At 42.6% G+C, this 23,660-nt stretch overlaps 1 protein-coding gene across 2 annotated transcripts in view; it reads right to left on the bottom strand.

Moving 5' to 3' along the window:
- LOC137420613 (tyrosine-protein kinase Tec) overlaps window positions 1-23,660 on the bottom strand; it is an 80,978-nt gene that overhangs the window by 23,334 nt on the left and 33,984 nt on the right. The window contains exons 4-12 of one of the 2 annotated variants that reach the window (XM_068105824.2): window positions 23,268-23,349; window positions 20,415-20,543; window positions 18,078-18,121; window positions 15,195-15,397; window positions 13,420-13,485; window positions 11,891-11,945; window positions 11,602-11,681; window positions 7,663-7,781; window positions 6,069-6,140 (exon numbers count right to left, since the gene is read on the bottom strand). In XM_068105824.2, the coding sequence (XP_067961925.2) occupies window positions 6,069-6,140; window positions 7,663-7,781; window positions 11,602-11,681; window positions 11,891-11,945; window positions 13,420-13,485; window positions 15,195-15,397; window positions 18,078-18,121; window positions 20,415-20,543; window positions 23,268-23,349 (850 nt within the window). Of the gene's footprint in view, window positions 1-6,068; window positions 6,141-7,662; window positions 7,782-11,601; window positions 11,682-11,890; window positions 11,946-13,419; window positions 13,486-15,194; window positions 15,398-18,077; window positions 18,122-20,399; window positions 20,544-23,267; window positions 23,350-23,660 lie in introns of both variants that reach the window. The other variant, XM_068105823.2, reaches the window with a different exon arrangement.

Raw genomic sequence — 23,660 nt, 5'->3', positions numbered from 1 at the left:
TGTCAGGATTGAAAGACATGTTCCACTTGTTTGACCAGTCTGTGATTTTGTCCAAGTCTTCAGAGAGTGAGGAGGCTGCAGACTGCCGATCTGAGGGATGAGGAATGGATCGGCAGATAGTGGAGTCATCAGCAAAGAGATGGAGAGGATTTTCAAGAGAGTCAGAGAGATAATTGATGAAGACCAGAAAAAGCACAGGGCCCAGAACACTTCCTTGGGGAACTCCAGCCTGAACAGGAAGAGGAGATGAGAGAAACCCATTCAAGGCCACACGTTGACTACGACTAGAGAGGAAGTCCGCCAGCCATGCGTGGAGATTTCCATGGATACCAGAGGAGGAGAGTTTGGTGAGCAGAGCTGGGTGCCAGACCATATCGAAGGCACGTGATATGTCAAGTGAAACAGCTCTGATTTCCTGTTTGGCATTGAGGAGGCCTGACTGTAGGCCTGAAACTGTGCTATTTTGACCATTTATTACTGGTTATGGACTTCTTTCAGTTACATGACCATATCTACCTTTTTGCTGAGTTGCACTTCAATTCTGACGAAAAAGCAAATCATCCTGATTTGAGAAAATCTTTGGTTATGTTGCCAAATTTACCAGTTGCAGAAGTGCTATCGGTAGTCTCTGTGACACTACAAAAGGGTAAACAGCTGTCGTAAATGGAGGTTAACGCATGAGTATTATATACCGGTACGATTGTACATCATCAATTGGTCATTTCTGTATCACATACTTCCAATATCAAAGAAATGGTTCATAAATTACACATTTACATCTACAAAACTTGTAAAAGCTACATCAGTGAGGGTGAGTTAACTCGGTTAACCCAGCAACCAAAGGGTGCATACGAAAGCTACATGATGGGACAGACTCCGATAGGCCATTCAATAAATAAGATAAAATGGCGACAGAATGAAGATGGCCATATATTTGAAATTGGGGGTGGGGGGGGGGGGGGGATCATGGATGGGTTGCTGGATCGAGCCTGTGTCCGATATTAGTTGGGAAGGGGGCAGAGAGGAAGGAGGACTGAATAAATAGGACAGAGTTCATTTTCCAGTGGGAGTAAACAGTGGCGTCGTTGGGGGGGGGGGGCGGGGGCGGAGGGGGCAACCGCACAAGGCGCAAAGTGGATGGGGCGCCAAATGACACCCTCAAAAAAAACGTTTTAATGTTCCATTTGTTTGTATTGTATATAAATAAATTATAATACAACGAACTTGTGAGATCACGAGAAGCAACTTTCAGAACCACGTTTTACAGTTTTAACTCCGTGCTATGTGTCAATGTGTCAGGTCGATGTTTACAAACTCCTTTCCATCCGGTTAACTTTTTTCATAATTCCTATTTCTATCACCTGGCGCAGTAAATAAATATTGTATAAATCAATCATTAAATAAATCTCTTATCTTGTACAAGGAGGTTTAATGTGCGCACTCTGTAACATGGAGATCGCCCATTGGCCCAGGGGATGGAGGGGTGTAACTGTTGGACGTTTATTACCCTCACCAGAGGAGAGGGTATTGCATTTGAGTATGTTTGTTACTTGCCGGAAAAGATTCCGGCAAGTATGTTGATCTGTTGGTTTGTCTGTCTGTCTGTCTGTTTGTCTGTCTGTTTGTCTGTCTGTCTGCTTGTCTGTCTGTCTGTCTGTCTGTCTGTTTGTCTGTCGGTCTTTTTGCAGCACTACGTCTACACCGTTGCACGTAGAATCGCCAAACTTTGCACACGTATTTGTCTTGCCCTGGAATAGACTGTGCCCAATTGATGACGTCATCGGTCACGTGGTTCGACCGCCATCTTGGAAAAACCGAAAAACTTTGCACCTCTATATCTCAAAGTGCTGAACAGAAAAAATTGAGACATGGCTCATTGTAAAGAGGTCTATATGGGGAATAAAATATGTTAATGATGATGTCATCAGTCACGTGGTTCGGCCGCCATCTTGGAAAAACCGAAAAAGTTTGCACTTTAGGAGTCGTGCAGCCCCCGAATCCGTTCGGGGGTAGATGAGGTCACCAGTTTAGGAGTCGTGGACGGCGAGAGAACGAGGCCATTTGGTTGAGTTCAAAGCATGTTTATTCGTACAGAACCCAGCACACTCTGTCTAGCCCGTTTATCGGGTAGCGATATATATACACACTCAAACACATCATGCCGGAGCGTTTGCCCAGGAAAGGCGAGACCGGGCGTGCCCGGGCGTCCTGGGCGAGCCCTGGAAAGGCGAGACTGGGCATGCCCGGGCGTCCTGGGCGAGCCCTGGAAAGGCGAGTCCAGACATGCCCGGGAAAGGCGAGACTGAGCGTCTCCGGGCGGTCTGGGCGAGCCCGGCACAGCGATCGCTCCGTGGTTGCGTCCCCGGCAGGTGCAAGGCGATTGTGTATACCCAGCGGTAACCGCTACAGCACCTCCATATCTCCGAAAGTGCTGAATAGAAAAAATTGACATGGCTCATTGTACAGAACTCTCCATGGGGAATAAAATATGTTAATAATGACGTCATCGGTCACGTGGTTCGGCCGCCATCTTGGAAAAACCGAAAAACGTAGCACCTCTATATCTGCAAAAGTGCTGAATAGAAAAAATTGCAACATGGCTCATTGCAAAGAACTCCCCATGCGGAATAAAATATGTTAATGATGACGTCATCGGTCACGTGGTTCGGCCACAATATTTGTCCAAAATGGCCGATAAAAAAGTACATTCCGGCAAGTCCTCGGTCTCTGACCGATTTTTCATTTGTTTGTTTGTTTGTTTGTTTGTTACTGGCCGGAAAAGATTCCAGCAAGTATGTTGATCGGTTGCTTTGTCTGTCTGTCTGTCTCTCTGTCTGTTTGTTTGTCTGTTCGCAGTACTATGTCGACACCGTTGCACGTAGAATCTCCAAATTTTACACACATACTTGTCTTGTCCTGGAATAGACTGTGCCAAATTTTTAACTCTCTCATCCCAAGGCCTCTTTTATGACGTCATAATTTGATAAAAATCGACAAGTACAAAACTTAATCCAATCAAGATGCAATTTCTTGAGCGACATGATGGCATAAACTGGTGGAGAAAAAAAATAATGATGACAACATCGGTCGTGTGGTTCGTCCGCCATCTTGGAAAAACTGAAAAACTTTGCACCTCTATCACCGAAAGTGCTGAATAGAAAAAATTGAGACATGGCTCATTGTAAAGAACTCTCCATGGGGAATAAAATATGGTAATGATGATGTCATAGGTGTCTCCATTATGATGTCATAATTCGACAAGTACAAAACTTCATACGATCAAGATGCAATTTCTTGAGCGCCATGTCGGCATAAACTGGTGGAGAAAAAAAAAAATGATGACGTCATCGGTTACGTGGTTCGGCCGCCATCTTGGAAAAACTGGGAAAATTTGCACCTCTGTATCTTCGAAAGCGCTGAATAGAAATAATTGAGACATGGCTCATTGTAAAGATCACCATGGGGAATTAAATATGTCAATGATGATGTCATAGGTGCCTCCATTATGACGTCATAAATCGACAAGTACAAAACTTCATCCAATCAGGATGATATTTATTGAGCATTATCAAGGAATAAATTAGTTTAGAAAACAAATAATGATGACGTCATCGGTCACGTCGTTCGGTTGCCATATTTGTCCAAAATGGCCAATAAAAAAGTACATTCCGGAAAGTCCTCGGTCTCTGACCGATTTTTCATCTGTTTGTCTGTCTGTTTGTCTGTTTGTTCGCAGTACTATGTCTACACCGTTGCACGTAGAATCACCAAACTTCACACAAATATTTGTCTTGCCCTGGAATGGACTGTGCCCAATTTTTAACTCTCTCGGGCCAAGGCCTCCATAATGACGTCATAATTCGATAATTCAACAAGTACAAAACTTCATCCAATCAAGAAGCAATTTCTTGAGCGCCATGTCGGCATAAACTGGTGGAGGGGAAAAAAAATGATGACGTCATCGGTCACGTGGTTCAGCCGCCTTCTTGGAAAAACCGAAAAACTTTGCACCTCTATATCTCCGAAAGTGCAGAATAGAAAAAATTGAGACACGGCTCATTGTAAAGAAGACTCCATGGGGAATAAAATATGTTAATGATGATGTCATAGGTGCCTCCATTATGACGTCATAATTCGACAAGTACAAAACTTCATCCTATCAAGATGAAATTTCTGGAGCGTCATGTCGGCATAAATTGGTGGAGAAAAAATAAATAATGATGACGTCAACGGTCACGTGGTTCGGCCGCCATCTTGGAAAAACCAAAAACATTTGCACCTCAATATCTCTGAAAGCATTGCATAGAAAAAATTGAGACATGGCTCATTGCAAAGAACTCTCCATGTGGTATAACATCTGTTAATGATAATGTCACAGGTGCCCCTATTATGATGTCATAATTTGACAAGTACAAAACTTCATCCGATCAAGATGGGGAAAAATGACGTCATCGGTCACGTGGTTCGGCCGCCATGTTTGTTTTAACACAAAAGCCTTAAAAACCACTGAAAATACATCCTGGCGAGGGTTTGCAATGTCTGATTTCTCTTTCTTGTTTATTTTGTAATAGGAATACCATGTCATGGAAGGACCTATTAAACTGCTCTATGCACTTTAACATGACGCGTGTTTAGAAACACAGGAATCCTTCCGGATTCTTTGTAGTTAATAAGCCTAATAATCTCAGGAGATCATATCTAAATATATTCTCATTTTGAAAAGCCACCAGGGCTCTGCTGCTGAACACGCTGGGGAAGGTTAAGCTCTTTCATATGGCCCCCCAATAGGAATTTCTGACTATGTCACCGCCTGCAGGGGGCGCTATTTTGACCTTTGCCCCGAGCGCCACAAACCATCACGACGCCACTGGGAGTAAAGATGGTGGATAACTATTTATCAGGAGGGAAGAGAGTTGAGCGAAAACTAGGGATGGGAAATGAACAAGGATGCACAGCTTGATACAGAAAAGGAGACAAGAGGAGGGATGGGGCTTCCACGAAGGGGGATATTATGGATTCCAGAGTAGATACAGTGACAAGTGAAGGAGAAGAGTTGGTTCGAGAAAAGAGAGGGAGACGGCGATAGCACACACACATGCATGGAGTAATGGATGGGTGAAAGGCATGAAGGCAGACAACATTTGAAACCAGAGATCTAAGGATGGCAAAATACTGGTGTATTAATGATATACTGTAAACAGACAAAAGATGGATATAACCTGCACAATACCTTTAAATCGGCCGTCGTACCATTTTCAGGGACTGTGATTAAAAAAGAGACCGAAGAAGAATGACGCCATGGACAGAAAGTTGAAGTGGAAAGGAGGTAATGGTGGAGCCTCAGGCCAGGTAAGTCCTGGGGTGTGCTCCAATACCAATAAGCTAGCTATCGCTTGCCAAGCCAGACGTTCCTTATCAACGGTTTTGAATGGAGCCACTCGGCGAGCGCTCGACAAGCTGATTGGTAATGGAACACACACCTGGTACATCAGAGACAACACAAAGCAGATGCTTCTTTTTTTTTCTTCTTCTTCTTTTTTTTTTCAATAAGAGCTTTGTTTGGAATTTGTCTGCCTGTCTGAGTTTAGAAATCCGAGTTATTATTGTGTTTCTTTTTCAATGCTGTTTTCACCACAACTCTTTAGACAATGCCCGTTGTCTTTTCCAAGGTGATAAAGCTGCACAGTGCGGAAAGGACACCTGCTGGTGTTATCTTACAAAAGGAAGAAATACAACAAAGGATGATCCCCAGCGATGGACAAATGGAACATAGTTTTAACCATCTTCACCAGTGTGGTGGCCACCAGGAAGCACTGAGGAACTTGTGGTTGTTCTCGTAGCTGCAAATAACCTTACTCTACAGTACTACAGTGGTTTATATTTATGTAAAACCTTTGTGTGCATGAAATAAGCTGAGCTCTACAATTCCATTCTATTCAAACTCTCTAAAAACTCCAACCCGCATCGTGTTCGAGACGGCTGCAAGGAAGCCGGTCCACGTGCTACTGTAACGATGCGGCACATAGATCTTGCCACGTGCCAATAATCGTGTGCAATTAATGACTGACCGTAGCTTAGGCCTGCAGTTGATGGCAATTCCTCTCCTGGTCTGACCGGATGCCTTAAGCGTGTGACGAGGCCTGCAGGTCCAGAGTGAACAAAGGAATGGGGCGGGAGGACACATCATGAGGTTATTGCAGCAATTGAATGTTGAGCTAATTTAACTCTTTCAAAATATATATATTTTTAATTCCCCCCCAAAAAAAATGCTGGCTATGCCTGTCTGGCTGTGTGTGTGTGTGTGTGTGTGTGTGTGTGTGTGTCTGTCTGTCTGTCTGTCTGTCTGTGTGTGTCTGTGTGTGTCTGTATGTGTCTGTATGTCTGTCTCTGTGTGCTGTCTGTCTGTCTGTCTGTCTGTGTGTGTCTGTCTGTCTGTCTGGGTGTGTGTCTGTCTGTGTTTCTGTGTGTCTGTCTGTGTATGTCTGTCTGTCTGGGTGTGTGTCTGTCTGTGTGTGTCTGTCTGTGTGTGTGTCTGTCTGTGTGTGTGTCTGTCTGTGTGTGTATGTCTGTGTGTATGTGTGACTGTCTGTCTCTGTGTGTGTGTCTGTCTGTCTGTGTATGTCTGTCTGTCTGTCTGTCTGGGTGTGTGTCTGTCTGTGTTTCTGTGTGTCTGTCTGTGTATGTCTGTCTGTCTGGGTGTGTGTCTGTCTGTCTGTGTCTGTCTGTCTGGCTGTGCCAGTCTGTCTGTGCATCTATCTGTCTGTGTGACTGTCTGTGTGTGCATGTCTGTGTGTATGTGTGTCTGTCTGTGTATGTCTGTCTGTCTGTGTGTCTGTCTGTGTGTGTCTGTCTGTCTGTCTGTGTGTCGGTGTGTGTCTGTATGTCTACCTGTGCCTGTCTGTCTGTGTGTCTGTCTCTGTGTGTTTCTGTCTGTCTGCCTGTGTGTGTCTGCCTGTCTGTCTGTGCCAGTCTGTCTGTGCATCTGTCTGTCTGTGTGTATGTGTGACTGTCTGTGTGTGTGTGCCTGTCTGTCTGTCTATCTGTGTGTGTGCCTGTGTGTCTGTCTGTGTATGTCTGTCTGTCTGTGTGTCTGTCTGTCTGTGTGTCTGTCTGTCTGTCTGTCTGTCTGTGCGTCTGTCTGTCTGTGTGTCTGTCTGTGTGTGTATGTCTGTGTGTATGTGTGACTGTCTGTCTCTGTGTGTGTGTGTGTCTGTCTGTCTGTGTATGTCTGTTTGTCTGTCTGTCTGGGTGTGTGTCTGTCTGTGTTTCTGTGTGTCTGTCTGTCTGTCTGGGTGTGTGTCTGTCTGTCTGTGTCTGTCTGTCTGTGTCTGTCTGTCTGTCTGGGTGTGTGTCTGTCTGTCTGTGTCTGTCTGTCTGGCTGTGCCAGTCTGTCTGTGCATCTATCTGTCTGTGTGACTGTCTGTGTGTGCATGTCTGTGTGTATGTGTGACTGTCTGTCTGTGTGTCTGTGTATGTCTGTCTATCTGGGTGTGTGTCTGTCTGTGTTTCTGTGTGTCTGTCTGTGTATGTCTGTCTGTCTGTTTGTCTGTCCGGGCCATAACTTGTTTACCATTTGTCATCAAATTTTCACCAAAGCTTTTTTGTACTTGTAATGTCATCTGGCCATCACTTGGCATTGAGTATTTCTGAAGAGCGACAAACCTGCAGCATTATGCTGATGGTAATGGATCAGATCACTGATGCTATCAAAGGTGTGTTTCTCTGCCAGGTACCAATCCCCAGTAGGTCGCTGCTTTACGTGATAATGCTTCACCACCTCACTGCTCAGAACAGGAACAAAGCAAATTTCACTTTCTTGGACAAATCAAGCACAGCTTAAAAAATAAATCCTTATCAATGATATAGAAGTGATGAAGGATAAAGGCACATTTTTGTTGGCTTTTACACTTTTACAGACAGCAGATTTTTGTACATGAAGGTAATTGTGCCAGCCATTGTGCTTACAAGAGAAATGTGGTTAGGAAGCGGCCATTGATGTAGAGATCGCTTTGAGTTTGATAATTTTTTAATGCAATCAAAAACTCATAATTAGTGTTTGCCACCAACAACCAAAAATTCAATGTCTTCATAATAAGTTTCTAGAACTTTCCACATTTGATGTAGATAGTTGACTGGTGTTTAACAAGAGTATTATGCTGCATAGCAATAGTATGATTTATAAACATCAATAAACCGTGAATGCACAATTAATTATATAATAGATTAAAATGTCCCCTGAGTCGAAGGAAGACTCCGTCTGTTGCAAAGATCCCAGCATCAACTGCATTTAAAAGGAAACAATACTTTGGGAACGTTATTGGGGAATAGACATTTTTGAAAAAATAAATTTCATTACAAGTCAGGAGACGACGATGGTTCACGAGCGAGCGGTATTCAATGACAAAGGTCAAAACCGACATTGAAAATACTAGGGCATGCCCGTACTATATATATATCTAAAATTATATCCCCCCCCCTCTATTTACATGAAATGGTTTGGTCCATTCGCAAAGCCAAAGCGAACGGCTTGCGAGTACGGTGACAATCCCCCCCCTCTATTTACATGAAATGGTTTGGTCCATTCGCAAAGCCAAAGCGAACGGCTTGCGAGTACGGTGACAATCCCCCCCCTCTATTTACATGAAATGGTTTGGTCCATTCGCAAAGCCAAAGCGAACGGCTTGCGGAGTTTGGTAAATAAATCGCCATAGCTCGGTAACTACTTGTCCGATTAATATGAAACCTTGAAAAGGCACATCCTCGGGTCCCCAGCAATATACCTGGCAAGTTTCAAGTATATCGGACCCGTGGTTGTCGAGAAACAGCGGTCACAGACACACAGACACACACACATACACACAGAGATTACTGGAATTATAGATAGATATAAATAGGAATGTATTATCTGTTATGAGACTAGTTAGCGACACAATACCAAAAATTCGGTTCGATTCCGACAACTTTGAAAATTTGACCTTTGTGACCTTGAAATGTCAAAACGAAGGTTACTGACCTTGAAATGAGATAGAAAATAATGTATAATCAGTTATGACGTTAGTTAGCTCCACAATACCGAAAATTCGTTGAAATATGAAATGAAAAAAAAACACGTGAACCAAAAATCCTAATGGCATGAATCCCCATCTCCTGGCATGACGGACCCATTACAGGGACATTTCCTCGTCGGAGGGCCACAACAGTTACTGTTAAACTCTCTGCAGACCGGATATGTGCATATAGTGACGTATTAGTAATTTAAACAGTACTCATGCGGATAGGTAATCATCCAGACTGTTATTACTGCACATATAAAATGATTGCAACATGTAACTAAACATGCTGATTCTTGATGATAACTAAACTAAAAGTAACACAGGAAACCATACACATTTTAATAATGCACTTAATCTTATATGATGATAATAATAATAATAATAATAATAATAAGTCAGGAGACGACGATGGTTCACGAGCGAGCGGTATTCAATGACAAAGGTCAAAACCGACATTGAAAATATATAAATAGGAATGTATTATCTGTTATGAGACTAGTTAGCGACACAATACCAAAAATTCGGTTTGATTCCGACAACTGTGAAAATTTGACCTTTGTGACCTTGAAATGTCAAAACGAAGGCTACTGACCTTGAAATGAGATAGAAAATAATGTATAATCAGTTATGATGTTAGTTAGCTACACAATACCGAAAATTCGGTTCGATTCCGACAACTTTGAAAATTTGACCTTTGTGACCATCAAAGGTCAAAGGTCAAAGATTCTGAAATTTGTTGGAAAACTTGCATTTCATGATGTATGTGATAATATAAGATTATGTACAACATTTCACCCTATCAGGAAGCGAACAATGTAATAAAACCATCAAAAATGACTTTTCCAAATTTCGTGACCTTGTGACCTTGACCTTGGGGCGAAAATGAAAAATCGAGCTCCGTGGGGCTGGATACATGACATTGGCCTAACCGAATATCGAAACCCCTGTCAGATTCCACCAAACCCCTCGGAGAATATGTAGCTTGAACTGGATTACCCCCTAAAAATACATCTTTTTCGGGCGTCGCTCCGCCCACAATGGGCGCAATACGCCCACTCGAGGCAGGACACAACTAGATCATGATATCAACCTCCCACCCAAGTTTCATCAAGATCGGATGATATCATCGGGTAGTTATGCTGCGGACAGACACACAGACACAGGCACACACCCATGACGAATATAGTGGTCACTCTGTTTGATAACTCGTGAACCAATAATAATCATAATAATAATTAAACGCTTGTCCGTGCGTGTGTCCGTGTTTCTGTAACAATCCTTTCCAACGATTGGTTGGACAGCTGGCCTGACTCCACCCACCCACGATTTTATCCTGATGATAAAAAGCTTATGGCCGCCATTTTGATGCTCACTGCTATGTGAAACCAAGGACGCCTCGGAGCGTCGTATTCACAATCGCTATGCACTCCCTATACATTTTCACCTTCATTGTAAAGCTACCAAAGCGACATTTAAAAGTATTTTGAGCCGATAGGTGTCACGGGCCTTGTGAAGCTCAGCCTCGGCGATCGAGACGGCTGTCTGTTAACTCATAACCATCTCGAAATATTCCATTTTTGCAAAATCCTATCGTGAGAGAAACTTTGAAACTGCATGCTGCCAAAGGTCTGGCAATGTCTGGGGTCTGGTCTAGGGGTCTGGGGTCTTGCAATGGGTCTGTGGTCTGGTCAACCAAAGGTCTGGGGTCTGGCAATGCGTCACCGACCATCACAAGAGAAAGGAGGGTAAAGGAGGGTAAAGGAGGGTGTCAAAAACTGCCAAAAAAAAAAAAGAGAGTCAAATGTTTTGTGTACAAGGCACATGGAAGAGCCACAACATAAATCCAAAAGACAAGTTTTGTCTTTTGTTCAAGAAATACATGAGAAAAGTTTTGTGTGATTCGTGTTGCACCAAACTTTGATTTGTGGTGTGCCAAAGTGTAACTGTGCGCAATATCACAAATAGCGTCATCACCGCATTATCCTTTCAGCAAACTCAACTTTGGACATCGATCGATCAAAGATCTTTGGCTTTTGTGACATAGTCGATGTACAACATTCTCCGTGAAGCATCATGGAGAAAAAAATAAAAGTGTGGGGCCATAGGCCAGCTACCGCCCATCCCCTCCCGGACCCTCCCTACCCCTACGCCTACCTCCCCCTCCCCGACCCTCCCTACCCCTACGCATACCTCCCCCTCCCTGACCCTTCCTATCCCTACACCTACCTCCCCCTCCCCGACACTTCCTACCCCTACACCTACCTCCCCCTCCCCGACTCTTCCTACCCCTACACCTACCTCCCCCTCCCCAACCCTTGCTACCCCTACACCTACCTCCCCATCCCTTCCTACCCCTACACCTACCTCCCCCTCCCCATCCCTTCCTACCCCTACACCTACCTCCCCCTCCCCGTCCCATAGCTGACCTGTACCGTGTAGGTTTCCATTGCACACACCATGACTTGTAACAACTCAACATTGTTTTTTATGCTGGACAGATGGTGTTTGCTGACATTGTATCTTAATGGACTGTGGTCTGTGGTCTTACCAAGGGATGCAGCTGTAGACGGACACAGTGAGCTTCCCGACTTGGCTGGACTCCCTCACCAAAAACGATCCCTCTTTGCCCTGAAAAACCACATTAGCTGCCATTGTTACGATGACATGAATCATTAAAAGCAACATTGGGGACCACAAAACAGCCGGAGCGCCATTTTGGAAGAACATTCCCATTTATTTCTGGTATTGTGGAAAAAGTGAAGATATGTCGTTGGACATAGCGGTATGAGAGGATTTCTGGGGTAGATAATGATGCAATCGGCACCCTTATCACGCACCGTCTTCCTCAGCAGCTGCTCAGCCTTCGTACGCGTCATGTCTTTGCAGAACCATCTGCAAAATAAAGATTTAGCAAATGCAGTGTAATGTGGAATTTAGGCAACATTTGCTGTTTTGCATCATGCAGCCAACCAGATGACTGGATGTTCATTTGGATCATGAAATTAACAAACACTGATGAGTAAAGGAAAACGAATGAAAGATCATCAGCGCTGACGATGTCATTATGATTATGAGATGCTCACTTTCTTGCTCCAGCTGTTCAAATACAGACTTCCTGCACCTACTTCCTTATAAAAACAAGTACAAAAAGTTTTAATTAAAACAAAAACCCGCGTCGATGTTACACAATGCCTAGATGCAGCTGTGCCTATAACGTCGATGTTATAGGCACAGGACATTCCTATTGATTCGATTACTTGATGTTATTTTTGTGCAAAGTGAAAATATATCTCGGCAATTTCCCGTGTGTGGCGACGAATTTTTAATATATCTCGGCATTTTCCCGTCTGTTATTTCAGGCGGTGTATGAGTGACCATGCCGCGATTAAAAAAAAAAAATCTCGGCAATTTCCCGTGTGTGGCGACACGTGAACGAAGCTATGCTCCTCTCTCCACATTATTGTGACGACGTATAAATTAAATATTTCATCGTGACGATTGTCATCAAATGGACGAATTTTTAATATATCTCGGCATTTTCCCGTCTGTTATTTCGGGCGGTGTATGACTGACCATGCCGCGATTTAAACAAAATATATATATATCTCGGCATTTTCCCGTCTGTTATTTCAGGCGGTGTATGACTGACCATGCCGCGATTTAAAAAAAAAAACAATATATCTCGGCATTTTCCCGTCTGTTATTTCGGGCGGTGTATGACTGACCATGCCGCGATTTAAACAAAATATATATATATCTCGGCATTTTCCCGTCTGTTATTTCGGGCGGTGTATGACTGACCATGCCGCGATTTAAAAAATGTATATCTCAATGGACTTGAAGTTACAGGCCTTTGAGAATTTATTTCGTTCTATAAAGGGCAACTTTCATCGGATTTTCTTCCCGTTTTTTTCCAACCGAGTCTAAAACTATGTTAGCGACTGTGAAAAATGAAATGATATATCGAATTTGATTTGAAAGAAAACTGTGTGAGAGAGCAAGACACCACGGGCCTACAAAACAGGCCTCAAAGCTATGCGAGTTAATAAAATGGTGGATATTTGTTTATATGAAGCCTCTCCCACAATGGGTGGAGCTATGGTTCCCCGAATGGGTGGAGCTTTGAGGTTTTGTCTTCTCTGCAAGAACAACAAGAACAAGAAGAAGAAGAAGAAGAACAAGAACAACAGCAGAGGGCACTCTATGAGCAGCGTCTGCGACGCGGCTAAAAACAACCTTTGTACAGGAAGTGCTGATACATACAGATTATAACTCCCTATACAGTATGTATTCCAGCACTTCCAAACTTTAACAATCCAAAGTCTCTTTTATTTCTCCCTTCCATGGTCTTTAGGAGTCAACTCACCTGTTTTGTTCAATGTCAGAGCGTGTTAGAGGGTAGACAAAGGTGCTGGGAATGAGGCCTTCTCGTCTGCGAAAGGTACACACAGCTTGTCAATTTCCGGTCCATAACGCATTATATATACACTGTATGCATGGAATATATATGTGGATGTAATCCTCCTAGCTTGGTAAAGTAGTAAATGACTGTTCACGTCCCACAGCAGCCGAAGCTGCCCGATCTGTCTGCCACGATAATTATCCAAAGAAACATGTACGGATGGTTCCACATGATAATCCCTAATTGTTGTACACCGCTCCTTTCCTATGCCATCTCCAGGCATTGCAAATCGTCATTGCTGGGCACCGAAGGGGGCTCGGCAGTGACGCACGCTGAAAGGGAGTACTCAGTTTTCACTCTGATTGTTTGTTTGCTTGTTTGTTTTCTTGTTTGTTTTCTTGTTTGTTTTCTTGTTTGTTTGTTTTCTTTCTTGTTTGTCCGGGCGATATCTCAGCCATCCTTTGAGCCAGGAAGCTGAAATTTCGGCACAATAGTGAGCAAGTCCTTTGTAATAAACAGTATTTTTTGTTTTTTGATTAATCAATTAATTGATGGGTTATTTAATTATTAGCGATTAATTAAGTACTTATACATTTCCTTTCTCTTCTGGCCATTAACTCAGGCACCTTTTGAGTTAGGAAGCTGATATTTGGACAGTGCCAATGACCAGGTGATTTGGCAGTAAAATATATTTTTGATTTATTGATTAATCAATTAATTGATTAGTTATTTAATTATTAGCAATTAATTAAGTACTTGTATATTTCCTTTCTCTTCTGGGCCTTATCTCAGGCACCTTTTGAGAAAGGAAGCTGATATTTGGACATGACAATCACCAAGTGATTTGGCTGTCAAGGCTATTTTTGATTTATTGATTAATCAATTAATTGATTAATTATTTAATTATTTGATTAATGACGATATTATTTTATTTTTTAAAGTTACAGATTCGGAATAAATGGTGGTGGTTTATGTGTTTTATTAGGCAATTGATTAATTATTATTATTATTTACGATTATTATTTCTCTATTTTCATTATTAATCATTTATTTATTTTCTTTCTCATCTGGCCAATATCTCAGGCACCTTTTGAGCTCGGAAGCTGATATTTAGAAACGACAATGACCAAGTGATTTGTCTGTAAAGGGTATTTTTGATTTATTAATCAATTAATCAATTAATTATTTATTGATTAATAAATTAATTATTTAATTTTGTTATTAATGACTTATTTAATTACATTTCTAAAAGTTACATCTCCGGATGAAGCACAAGTGGTTTAGTTATGCTATTAGCCAATTGATTATGAAAATATTTTATGACAATCTTTTGTCGATTTTAATTATGCAATTAATCAATCAATTATTGTACACCTCTCCCTCCCAATGCAGTCTCTATGAGCGCCCCGGCAATGCCGCGCTGTCGGATATTTAATTATTTGGCATGGGGGCGGTGTACTTTGAATGTATGTGTACTTGTTTATGTTCATTTTGGCATACCATCTCTACATCCTTTTACATTTAAAATGTTTTTTATACTAGTTTTTGTACTTTAATTGAGTGTCCAGGTCATCCATACATAGGAAGTCTCCCAACATCCTGATACCCTCAAATAAGCACGTTTCTCCTCCAGTACACACATGCCATGATTAGAAACCCTACCACCACCATTTTACTTTCCTTTCACACCTCCATTCTAAAACCTTATGCACAGCTTTGCTCAAACCTCTTTCACCCACCCTTCCTCATCTTGTGCTCGCCACCAGTGCGGGTTTTTGTCATCCAGGATGAGGTAAACGCATCCTTTCACCATCGGCAAGTCCTGGGCCTCCACCCCAGGAAAATCAAATTTTGCCACAACGTGCTGGACCTCAGGCACAGGCGGCAGGGGTCGACCTAATGGTGATGGGCTACTATTGGATAGCTGTGGTGAGGACATCACCTAGGAGTGAAAACGGCAGAGGAATCAATACACATTGCAGTTTTTTTGATGCTGAAGCAAGTAGCAAATACTCTATGATATGAAAGAACAGCAACAGTAACTCTGAGATAACGTAAGTGCACTCGCTAAAATGAAACGAGAAACATAAAGAAACTAGAAAAATACGAATGTGTCGCCAATATGCCTCCGCATAGTCCCACAAGGGGTAGATGCCATCACTCTGCATATGTATGGGTAGGGGATCACGTTTGTGAAGTTTCATGTTGATTGGATAAGGTTTCTTTTTTCTATCGAAGATGGCTGCCAAACCACGTGACATATGACATCATCATTTTCAAACTATATGCAACAGTGCTGTTAGATGATATTTGGAAAATTTTGCATCGATAGGGTGAGCGGTTTCAGAGATATAATTATTTAATATTTTCCGTCAATCCAATATGGCTGCCAAACCATGTGACCTATGATTTCATAAATTGAATATTTCAATACAAATGGGTCATAGATCACGTGCATGCAATTTCAGATTTTTAGGATAAGGATTTCGATTAAAACATTTTTGGCTGGTATACGACATCACCTATGTCGTCATCATTATCATGCTTTTGTTCCCCATTGGGAGTACTTGACAATGTGCAAAGTTTCAAATTTTTCCGTTGAGCGGTTTCCGAGAAATATATATTTTTTAATTTGCCTTTAATCAAATATGGCTGCCATACCACGTGACCTATGACGTCACAATTATCATAAAAACATTCTGCATGGGTGCCACTCCTACCCTGAAAGTTTCGTCTCAATTGGTCATATGGTTGCTGAGAAAAACGAGGTTTAGCCCGGATGGACGGACGTACAGACAACCCGAAAACATAATGCCTCCGGAGACTTTGTCAGCTGAGGCATAACCAGGCTCAGCCGTTTACCTTTTGTATCCCACTGATGGGCCGGATCTCGAACTGGACCTGAACCAATATCAAATCGCTTGTTCTTGTCACCTAACCAACTCATCCACCTTGATTTGCCATATAATAACTCGACCACAACAATTTGAAATATCATCCTATGTCGTTTTTGGCCCATCTCTCAATTGTGTAGAATCAACTAGAAATTAAAAAAAATCAATTCTTCCTTATAACACACCCAACCTGTCCACTTAGTTTCGTCCAAATCAGTCCATAACTTTTTGAGATATCCAGTTAACAGGCAGACAAATTGACAGACAGACAGGAGTGAAAACATCACTGGTGCGCTTAGTGTTCGCCTTGTGCTGCTGTGACCCTAGGAATGAATCATATTTAGCACACGTAACATTTCTTTAAAATGCATGGAGAATAGGAAAGTAGTATATAAAGAAACCTTAAAAGGTTTAAAAAGAAATTCAATAAGGTTAAAAAAAACAATTAAAAAGAAAAATCACAAATGACAATTGTACACCAAATTGTCTGTGTCATTTGTAGAAATTAAATTATTAATACTATAACAATAACCTCAAGATAGATAGATTGTTCTTCCCAAATTCATGAAACCTGGCACTCCATGATTTCAATATTCTCGGCCCAGCTCCAACCCGTCATATGGGTGTTTTGCTTGCAGGGCAAGGCAATGTGTGTGCCGTCCTCCAGATTGACGTTAAACTGGCGGTTCCGTCTGCTTGCATTAGTTAGTGGATGTTAAAGATCACATGGTGGCCTTCACAAAAAGTAGGCGAGCCATCACCCACCCTGACCAAATTCCAAATTCCAGCTTTAATCTACTAATACTACGAGAAGGCAGGAAGGGTGATGCTATTATCATCTCTGGGCTATATAGATTACAGTAGATCTAGGTTCTGGTCCGTTAGTCTGTGGGGGACGTGATAAGCATCTGACGCCTCCAGAATTGTCAGGATTCGTCCCTTTCAATTTAGTGCTAAACAGTAGCAGGGACTGTTTAAAAGGTAATCATATGTGTTTGTGCTTTATAATTTGGGTGTCTTCTTTTTTTTTTTGAATACAAGATCGAGGCTCGTGTGAGAGCTAACATTAATGACAAAAAACAAAGGGAGCGGGGGACAAGATGGGGAGAGAGAGAGGGAAGCACACAAGTACAACAGTAGAGAACAGGGACAACGGAAGATCTGTGGGAGGGAGAGGGCTTCGGGGGAGGAGGCACGGGAAGGGGGAGGAGGGGTGGGAGAGGTATAAAACACATGCACACTGCTAGGACTTCCAGGAAAGAAGTTGGTATTTCAAAAAAGTGGAACTGGGGTGAAATAACGGGGGTAGAAAAGATCAAGGTTTCGGATGGGGGAAGATAAGAGATGGTGGTGAACAGCTGTTCCTGGTGTCCCAGGAAATTCCATGATAAACTATTTGTACATGTTAACAACGTGTTTGCCGAAGGCAGAAAACCCCATTTGAGGAGCGGGGCAAAGGAAGTCACTACAACCTCCCTCATGTGACCCTTAGTACTGCTGTGAAGTTTGGTTGAGATTGGACAAGTAACAACTGAATGTATCAGGGTCAGACCGACACACTGACCAATACCAAATTGCATATTTTAGTATAACTTGGGGCACCGCACCAGTAGCACAACCGCATCTCCAGAAAAGGATGCTATCTGTAGCTGTGGGCTACACACAAAATAAGAAGCAGCCATCTTTAATAAGTAAGATGGAGCTGTAGAAGGAGAACACGTCACATACTTGATTTTGATCTGGAGTCGGTGGAAGTGGCTTCTTCTCTTTGGCTGGAAAATACGGCGAACATCGTAATATGATTACATATCTTTTATAACATTGTGAACAATGGCATCACTACAAGAAAACATTGCCCCAATCAAATCGGGACATTTTCACTGCTGAGGTGCAAGTCATCAGGTGACCCGATACGTCATTTGCTTCATTTTGGATGGAAATTCCCAAATGACATGCTTCAGAGTACCTGGAATTCCATGTTATTACTAATGACACTCAAATTTGACTTTGTCAACATTTGTGAGGCACCTGGGCAGTGACAGGAAAAGAGATTGTGTGCGGAAACACAATTGCGATGAGGAATGAATGCGAGAGACATCCCCGACGTGCTCACAGTTTGGAATCCATCTCTCGGCCTTTGGGGCTTTCTTTCTTAATGGGAAATTTTCAAGATATTCATGACGTCATTGTTGACTTTTATCCGATTCAGATTTATTTGTGGAAATCAATTGCACAGATTAACATTATTAACCCTTAGATGCAGGCATCAAAAATTCTACATAAATGCAGCCATTGGGCCTCGGAGGCCCAACGGATGTATTCGTGTAAAGTTTTTTTTAATTTTTTCATGTTTTTGTCACTGAAATATTTGTAACCAAGTTATAGGAGCATATGATGAGGCTCATATCAAGAAAATAATGATATAACATAGTAGTACAACAACATTTATGCAGGGCCTCAAAAGGCCCCAGGCCTGCATTCGTGTCGGATTTTCGGGTTAGAATGACGTTAAGTGAAGAATGAAGATTTTCCCACGAGCCTGGATGAATTTTTTATTTATTTATGTCACTGAATTTTTTGTAACAACATGAAAGTCGGTGAAAATGAGACTCATTCCAAAAAAAATTGTACAGCATAGTTTTTGCAACAAAAAAGACCTTGTGGGCCTCCAAGGCCCAATCACTGCATCCAAGGGTTAAAGCATTAAGGACAACTATGAGGGTGCTAAACGGGACTCTAACTGCAAGTAGATGACCAGTGCATGCTTGTTTTATTTTGTGGGCTGACAAGACGGCCTAGAGGCAGGGTCACTGAGAGCCAGAATGGGCCCCGGAGCAATGTTAAGTGACAGGCCCCCTTAAACCGGGCCCCCTTCAATAAATTGTTTTTTCAAAATCAACCTTTACGGAGGTTCCGGTATTTTCATCTTCAAAAATACATGCCGTGTTTAAGGGAAATTGTGGTGTTATTCACTTATTCCCATATGCAGATTCGTTCTTAACCCCTTTCATCCGGATGGTGTAGCATCAACACCTATGTGTTCATTTATGTCATTACGTCATTAGCGCAATTATCATTATGTAAATTGCTCCCAAAGTAGTTTTAGATGGTGTTATACTGGTTTTAGTAGCCTGGTGTTGGCTTAGCGGTTAGGGTGCTGGCTTGGGATCCTAGGATCCTGGGTTTGAATCCCGGTCGATCGCTGAATTAACGCCAGGGGCGTTGACTCAGCCTGTCATTCTTCCGCGGTCGGCAAATTGAGTACCAGCTCACTGGTAATTCCCTGTGTGTTGCAAGAGGCGACTAACAGGGTTGGCGGCAGGAAGGTCATCCGGCCATAAAACATTGCTTCAAAAAAAGGCCAACCCCTGCTCTGCAGGGGAAAATGGCCTCCAAAGGTGGTTCTTCTATACTGCCCATGGCACTGGCATGCCGGGAAATTGCCCTGGGTGGCTTGGAGGGAGACACAAAATCAAGGTGCCCAAAGGTGTTTTACCATCACAATCATTATTTGTTGGCATTAGTTAGTAGATGTTAAAGATCCTAGTGTCCTTCGCCGGCAAGCCTGGCCAAATTACAAATCCCTACCCTAACTTTAGTTGAACGTCAGGCCTTGCCAGCCGGTTCGTGAAACAATTGGGCAAAGCTTCCCCAACCAGAAAGTGGGAATAATTGTGGCCGTTAAAGAAGAAGAAGAAGAAGATGATAGTTTTATTCCCTGTGTTAGTAACGAGCATGACACCTCACTAGGGCAAAGGCAAGCTTACTTTCCTCCCTGAGGAAGTCGCAATTGCCATGCTGAGTCATTCTTCATCGGATGAAGAGTCAGGAAATAACTTATATACTCTATTGGTGGAAAGTCTGTGGTGCGAGACAATCGTCAATTGACTTCCTGAACAATGAATATCTTAGTCACTTGGCGGTTCTCTTTGTTTTTACCATTAACCGCTTGGGGCTCCTCGATGATGAAAACGATGAAGTGAAAACTTTTTCATTCATCACATTCATTTTCAATGTCAATACAGACTTTCGGAATACCAAAATGTTTACCAGGAAGGAACGCACGTGCAAAGTGTTGGTACAATTGACATCCCAAGGCCTTACGATCGAGCTGTCCGCAACAGGGCCAGCCGTTACCACCAGTCTGCCAGAGTCCGGGATGGTATTTCTGCCATGTCACGTTGTATTGAGTTTCTGCCAAAAAAGGGTATGGGGTACAAGAGAGAAAAATGAAAGTAGGAAAGAAGGAAAGGAAGAAAAGTTTCACTAATCCCAACAGCTTCTTTCACTAATCCCAATAATTCTGCAAAGGACTTCTGTGACTCCATGGGACTGAATCAATGTGTAAAACTTTCTCACCCGGATATCTCCCAATGTCAAATCCTGCCTTCTGGATTTGGTGATGAACAACTTCCCTGAAAATGTATCTTGCTCGTCCTCTGTCCCAATTGGCTCATCTGATCATGTGCTTGTGAAGGTCAACATCTCTCTGGCAGGAGTTCCCCAAGGCAGTGTACTAGGCCCCATCTTATTCTTAATCTTGATCATTGATCTCATGCACTGACTCTCTGGAAAATCCACTTTCTCTCTTTGATGATGAATCCACTCTCTGCTTTGTCTTCCCTCATCCTTCTGACAGACAGGCCTCTTCCCTCCCCTCAGACCATGGCAAAATCACAATCTGGTCAAACACTTGGAATATGTCTTTCAATCATGATAAATCCCACATACTTTCTCTCCCTCTCTCTGAAAGAACCGTTCCACAAACCCTCTCATCTACTTTCTCAACAACCCTCTCAAAGAGGTTCAGTCACTCAAACTCTTGGGTCTCACTCTCAGCCATGATCTCTCGTGGGCCACATTTCAAAGTTGGTCTCCAAAGCCAGGCGCCGACTGGGCATCTTCCGTCATGGAAAGTCCTTCCTTGGCCCACGTGAGCTCCTATCCAACTACAAAGCTTTCATCCAGAGCTTCATGGTGCTCTCCCTTCGGAGCTGGCTCTCCTGCCTCACACCTTGCTCAGCTTGACACCATGGAAACCAAAGCCTTTGATATCATTGGAATTTCCCACGATGAAGCCGAGTATATGGGCCTAGCAGCATGCTATCACAGACAGGTCGTGGTCTCTCTGTCTTCTTTCACTTCATTTCAGGTCTTGCACCATCTGCCCTCTTTATGCTTTGTCCTCCTCTCCTCCCTCCCCCCAGATATCTGCAGTTAAATCCACAACCATTGCTCACATCTACTCATTTATTCCTCTTTTTCCCCACCTGTGGATGTACCTTCGATACTCTCTTCAATCTCATTCTTCCCTTCAAGACAGCTGTTCACCACCGTCTCAAATCATCCCCCCATCCGCAACCATGATCTTCTTTACACCAGTTAAACCACCCCCACCCTCCCAAAGTTTTGCTATCACCAACAGGTCCATGTTGTCCACCCCTTATGTTCTCCTCTACCCCTCATCATTACCTGCATCCTATGTTTTCTGCCCTCCTATCCATCTCCCTCTATTTTCACCCTCTGCCCTGCTGTTGGTGTTTCCCTCTTCTCTTGCCTTTCCTTTCCTTTCCTTTTGCTATATTGTGGCCTGATCCGTTCTGCGTTCTCACTCTTTTCCACGATCCTTGACTAAGTGGAAAAAAAACTTCAATTAAGGAAAATTATCGGGGATGCCTCCATGCGATGGTTGTTTGCCCCAATGTAAGTCGGGGCCCAATTCTTCACCACTCTTTCCTGCTGACCGGATTCATCAGGGCATCACTGTCATGATCCGAATGCAGATCGGTCCCCATGGGCAGGCCCACTCTGTGTACAGTATGTCTATCTCTATCTGTCTGTCTGTCTGTCTGTCTGTCTGTCTGTCTCTCTCTCTCTCTCTCTCTCTCTAAAATATAAATTTTATAAAAATAAAAATATAAATTTTCCATGCAGTCAATGGTGGTGATGATTTATCCTGAGGAATGAATGTTCAGTTTCATGTGAAAAGAATTCATGAATTTCCTGATATCGTCTCAAAACAACTCTCAGCATTTATCGTGATATTTCAATATTGCTGGGATACAGGAGTAAAAATAAATAAATCAAATCACGTGTACAAATATAGGGTGAGTCAGAAGTAGCGCCCGATTTCTGTTTATATATATATATATATATATATATTTCTGTCAGTTGATTGTTTGTTTGCCATTTGTATTACAGTGTACAAGAAGGTAGAAATAAATGAATGACATGTTTATCTAACCATTTATTCGGGGGAAAATTATTACGGAAGTGTAAGTGGATCCCAGAAAGTGGATCGGCCGCCGCGGTCCGATCGAGTGGCCGGCACGCTCCCCAGACATTACACCTCCAGATTTCTTTCTTTGGGGGCTCATGAAAGACCTTGTTTATCGTGAAAAGCCTCGTACCATTCAGGAATTGAAGGCTCAAATCACTGCAAAGTTTGAGGAAATCGATATCGATCTCTGCAAGCGTGTGTGCCACTCTGTGCCTGCTCGGCTGCAATTGTGCATCGATCACGAGGGAGGGCACTTTGAAAATTGCAAGCAAAACAGCTTGGTACACTTCCGTAATAATTTTCCCCCGAATAAATGGTTAGATAAACATGTCATTCATTTATTTATACCTTCTTGTACACTGTAATACAAATGTCAAACAAACAATCAACTGACAGAAATATATATATATACAGAAATCGGGCGCTACTTCTGACTCACCCTGTATATACCTTAACCGTTAACAAGAGAAAAATCATTATTGAACAAATCTCTTAAGACCCAGTTTGGGGATGACACACAACAGCAAAGTGGTAATGACTCAATGGGCAACCAGTTTGGCACATCATACTCCACGAGGAAGGGTAACGCTCTGCCATCTTTATGGGGGATCATTTTAAACATTTTAATCACAACATACCCTGTTTGAGCGCATAAACCCACTGCCTGCGTTGTGTCTCGGTCTCTGTAAACACGTACAAGATGCCATCCTCGTGTACAACCTGCACGTACAGCAGAGCGAAGCTTCTCAAAAACATTCCGACACACCCTTCACTGAGCAAGCACCAACCCTAAAATGAATCCTAATATTTCATGAGGGGATTCTAAGGCAACACAAATCACTACACTTTACTCTAATATTTATCGACACCACCGAAGGTGAGTGCAGGTTATGTTTTCACCCTTGTCTGTTTGTTACTTGTGAAAATCGAAGATTTTACAAGTATATTGCTTTGTCTTGTGCGCTATTTTGTCTGTTTGGTTATCTGTTTGTATGTCAATCGCCTGCAGGTCACACTTTTAAACCGATATT

The sequence above is a fragment of the Myxine glutinosa genome, chromosome 2 (assembly GCF_964187855.1).
Source record: "Myxine glutinosa chromosome 2, kmMyxGlut1.1, whole genome shotgun sequence".
NCBI classification, from domain to species: domain Eukaryota; kingdom Metazoa; phylum Chordata; class Myxini; order Myxiniformes; family Myxinidae; genus Myxine; species Myxine glutinosa.
The sequence above is the reverse complement of the archived record's forward strand: the minus strand, read 5'-3'. Positions and strand labels throughout refer to the sequence as shown.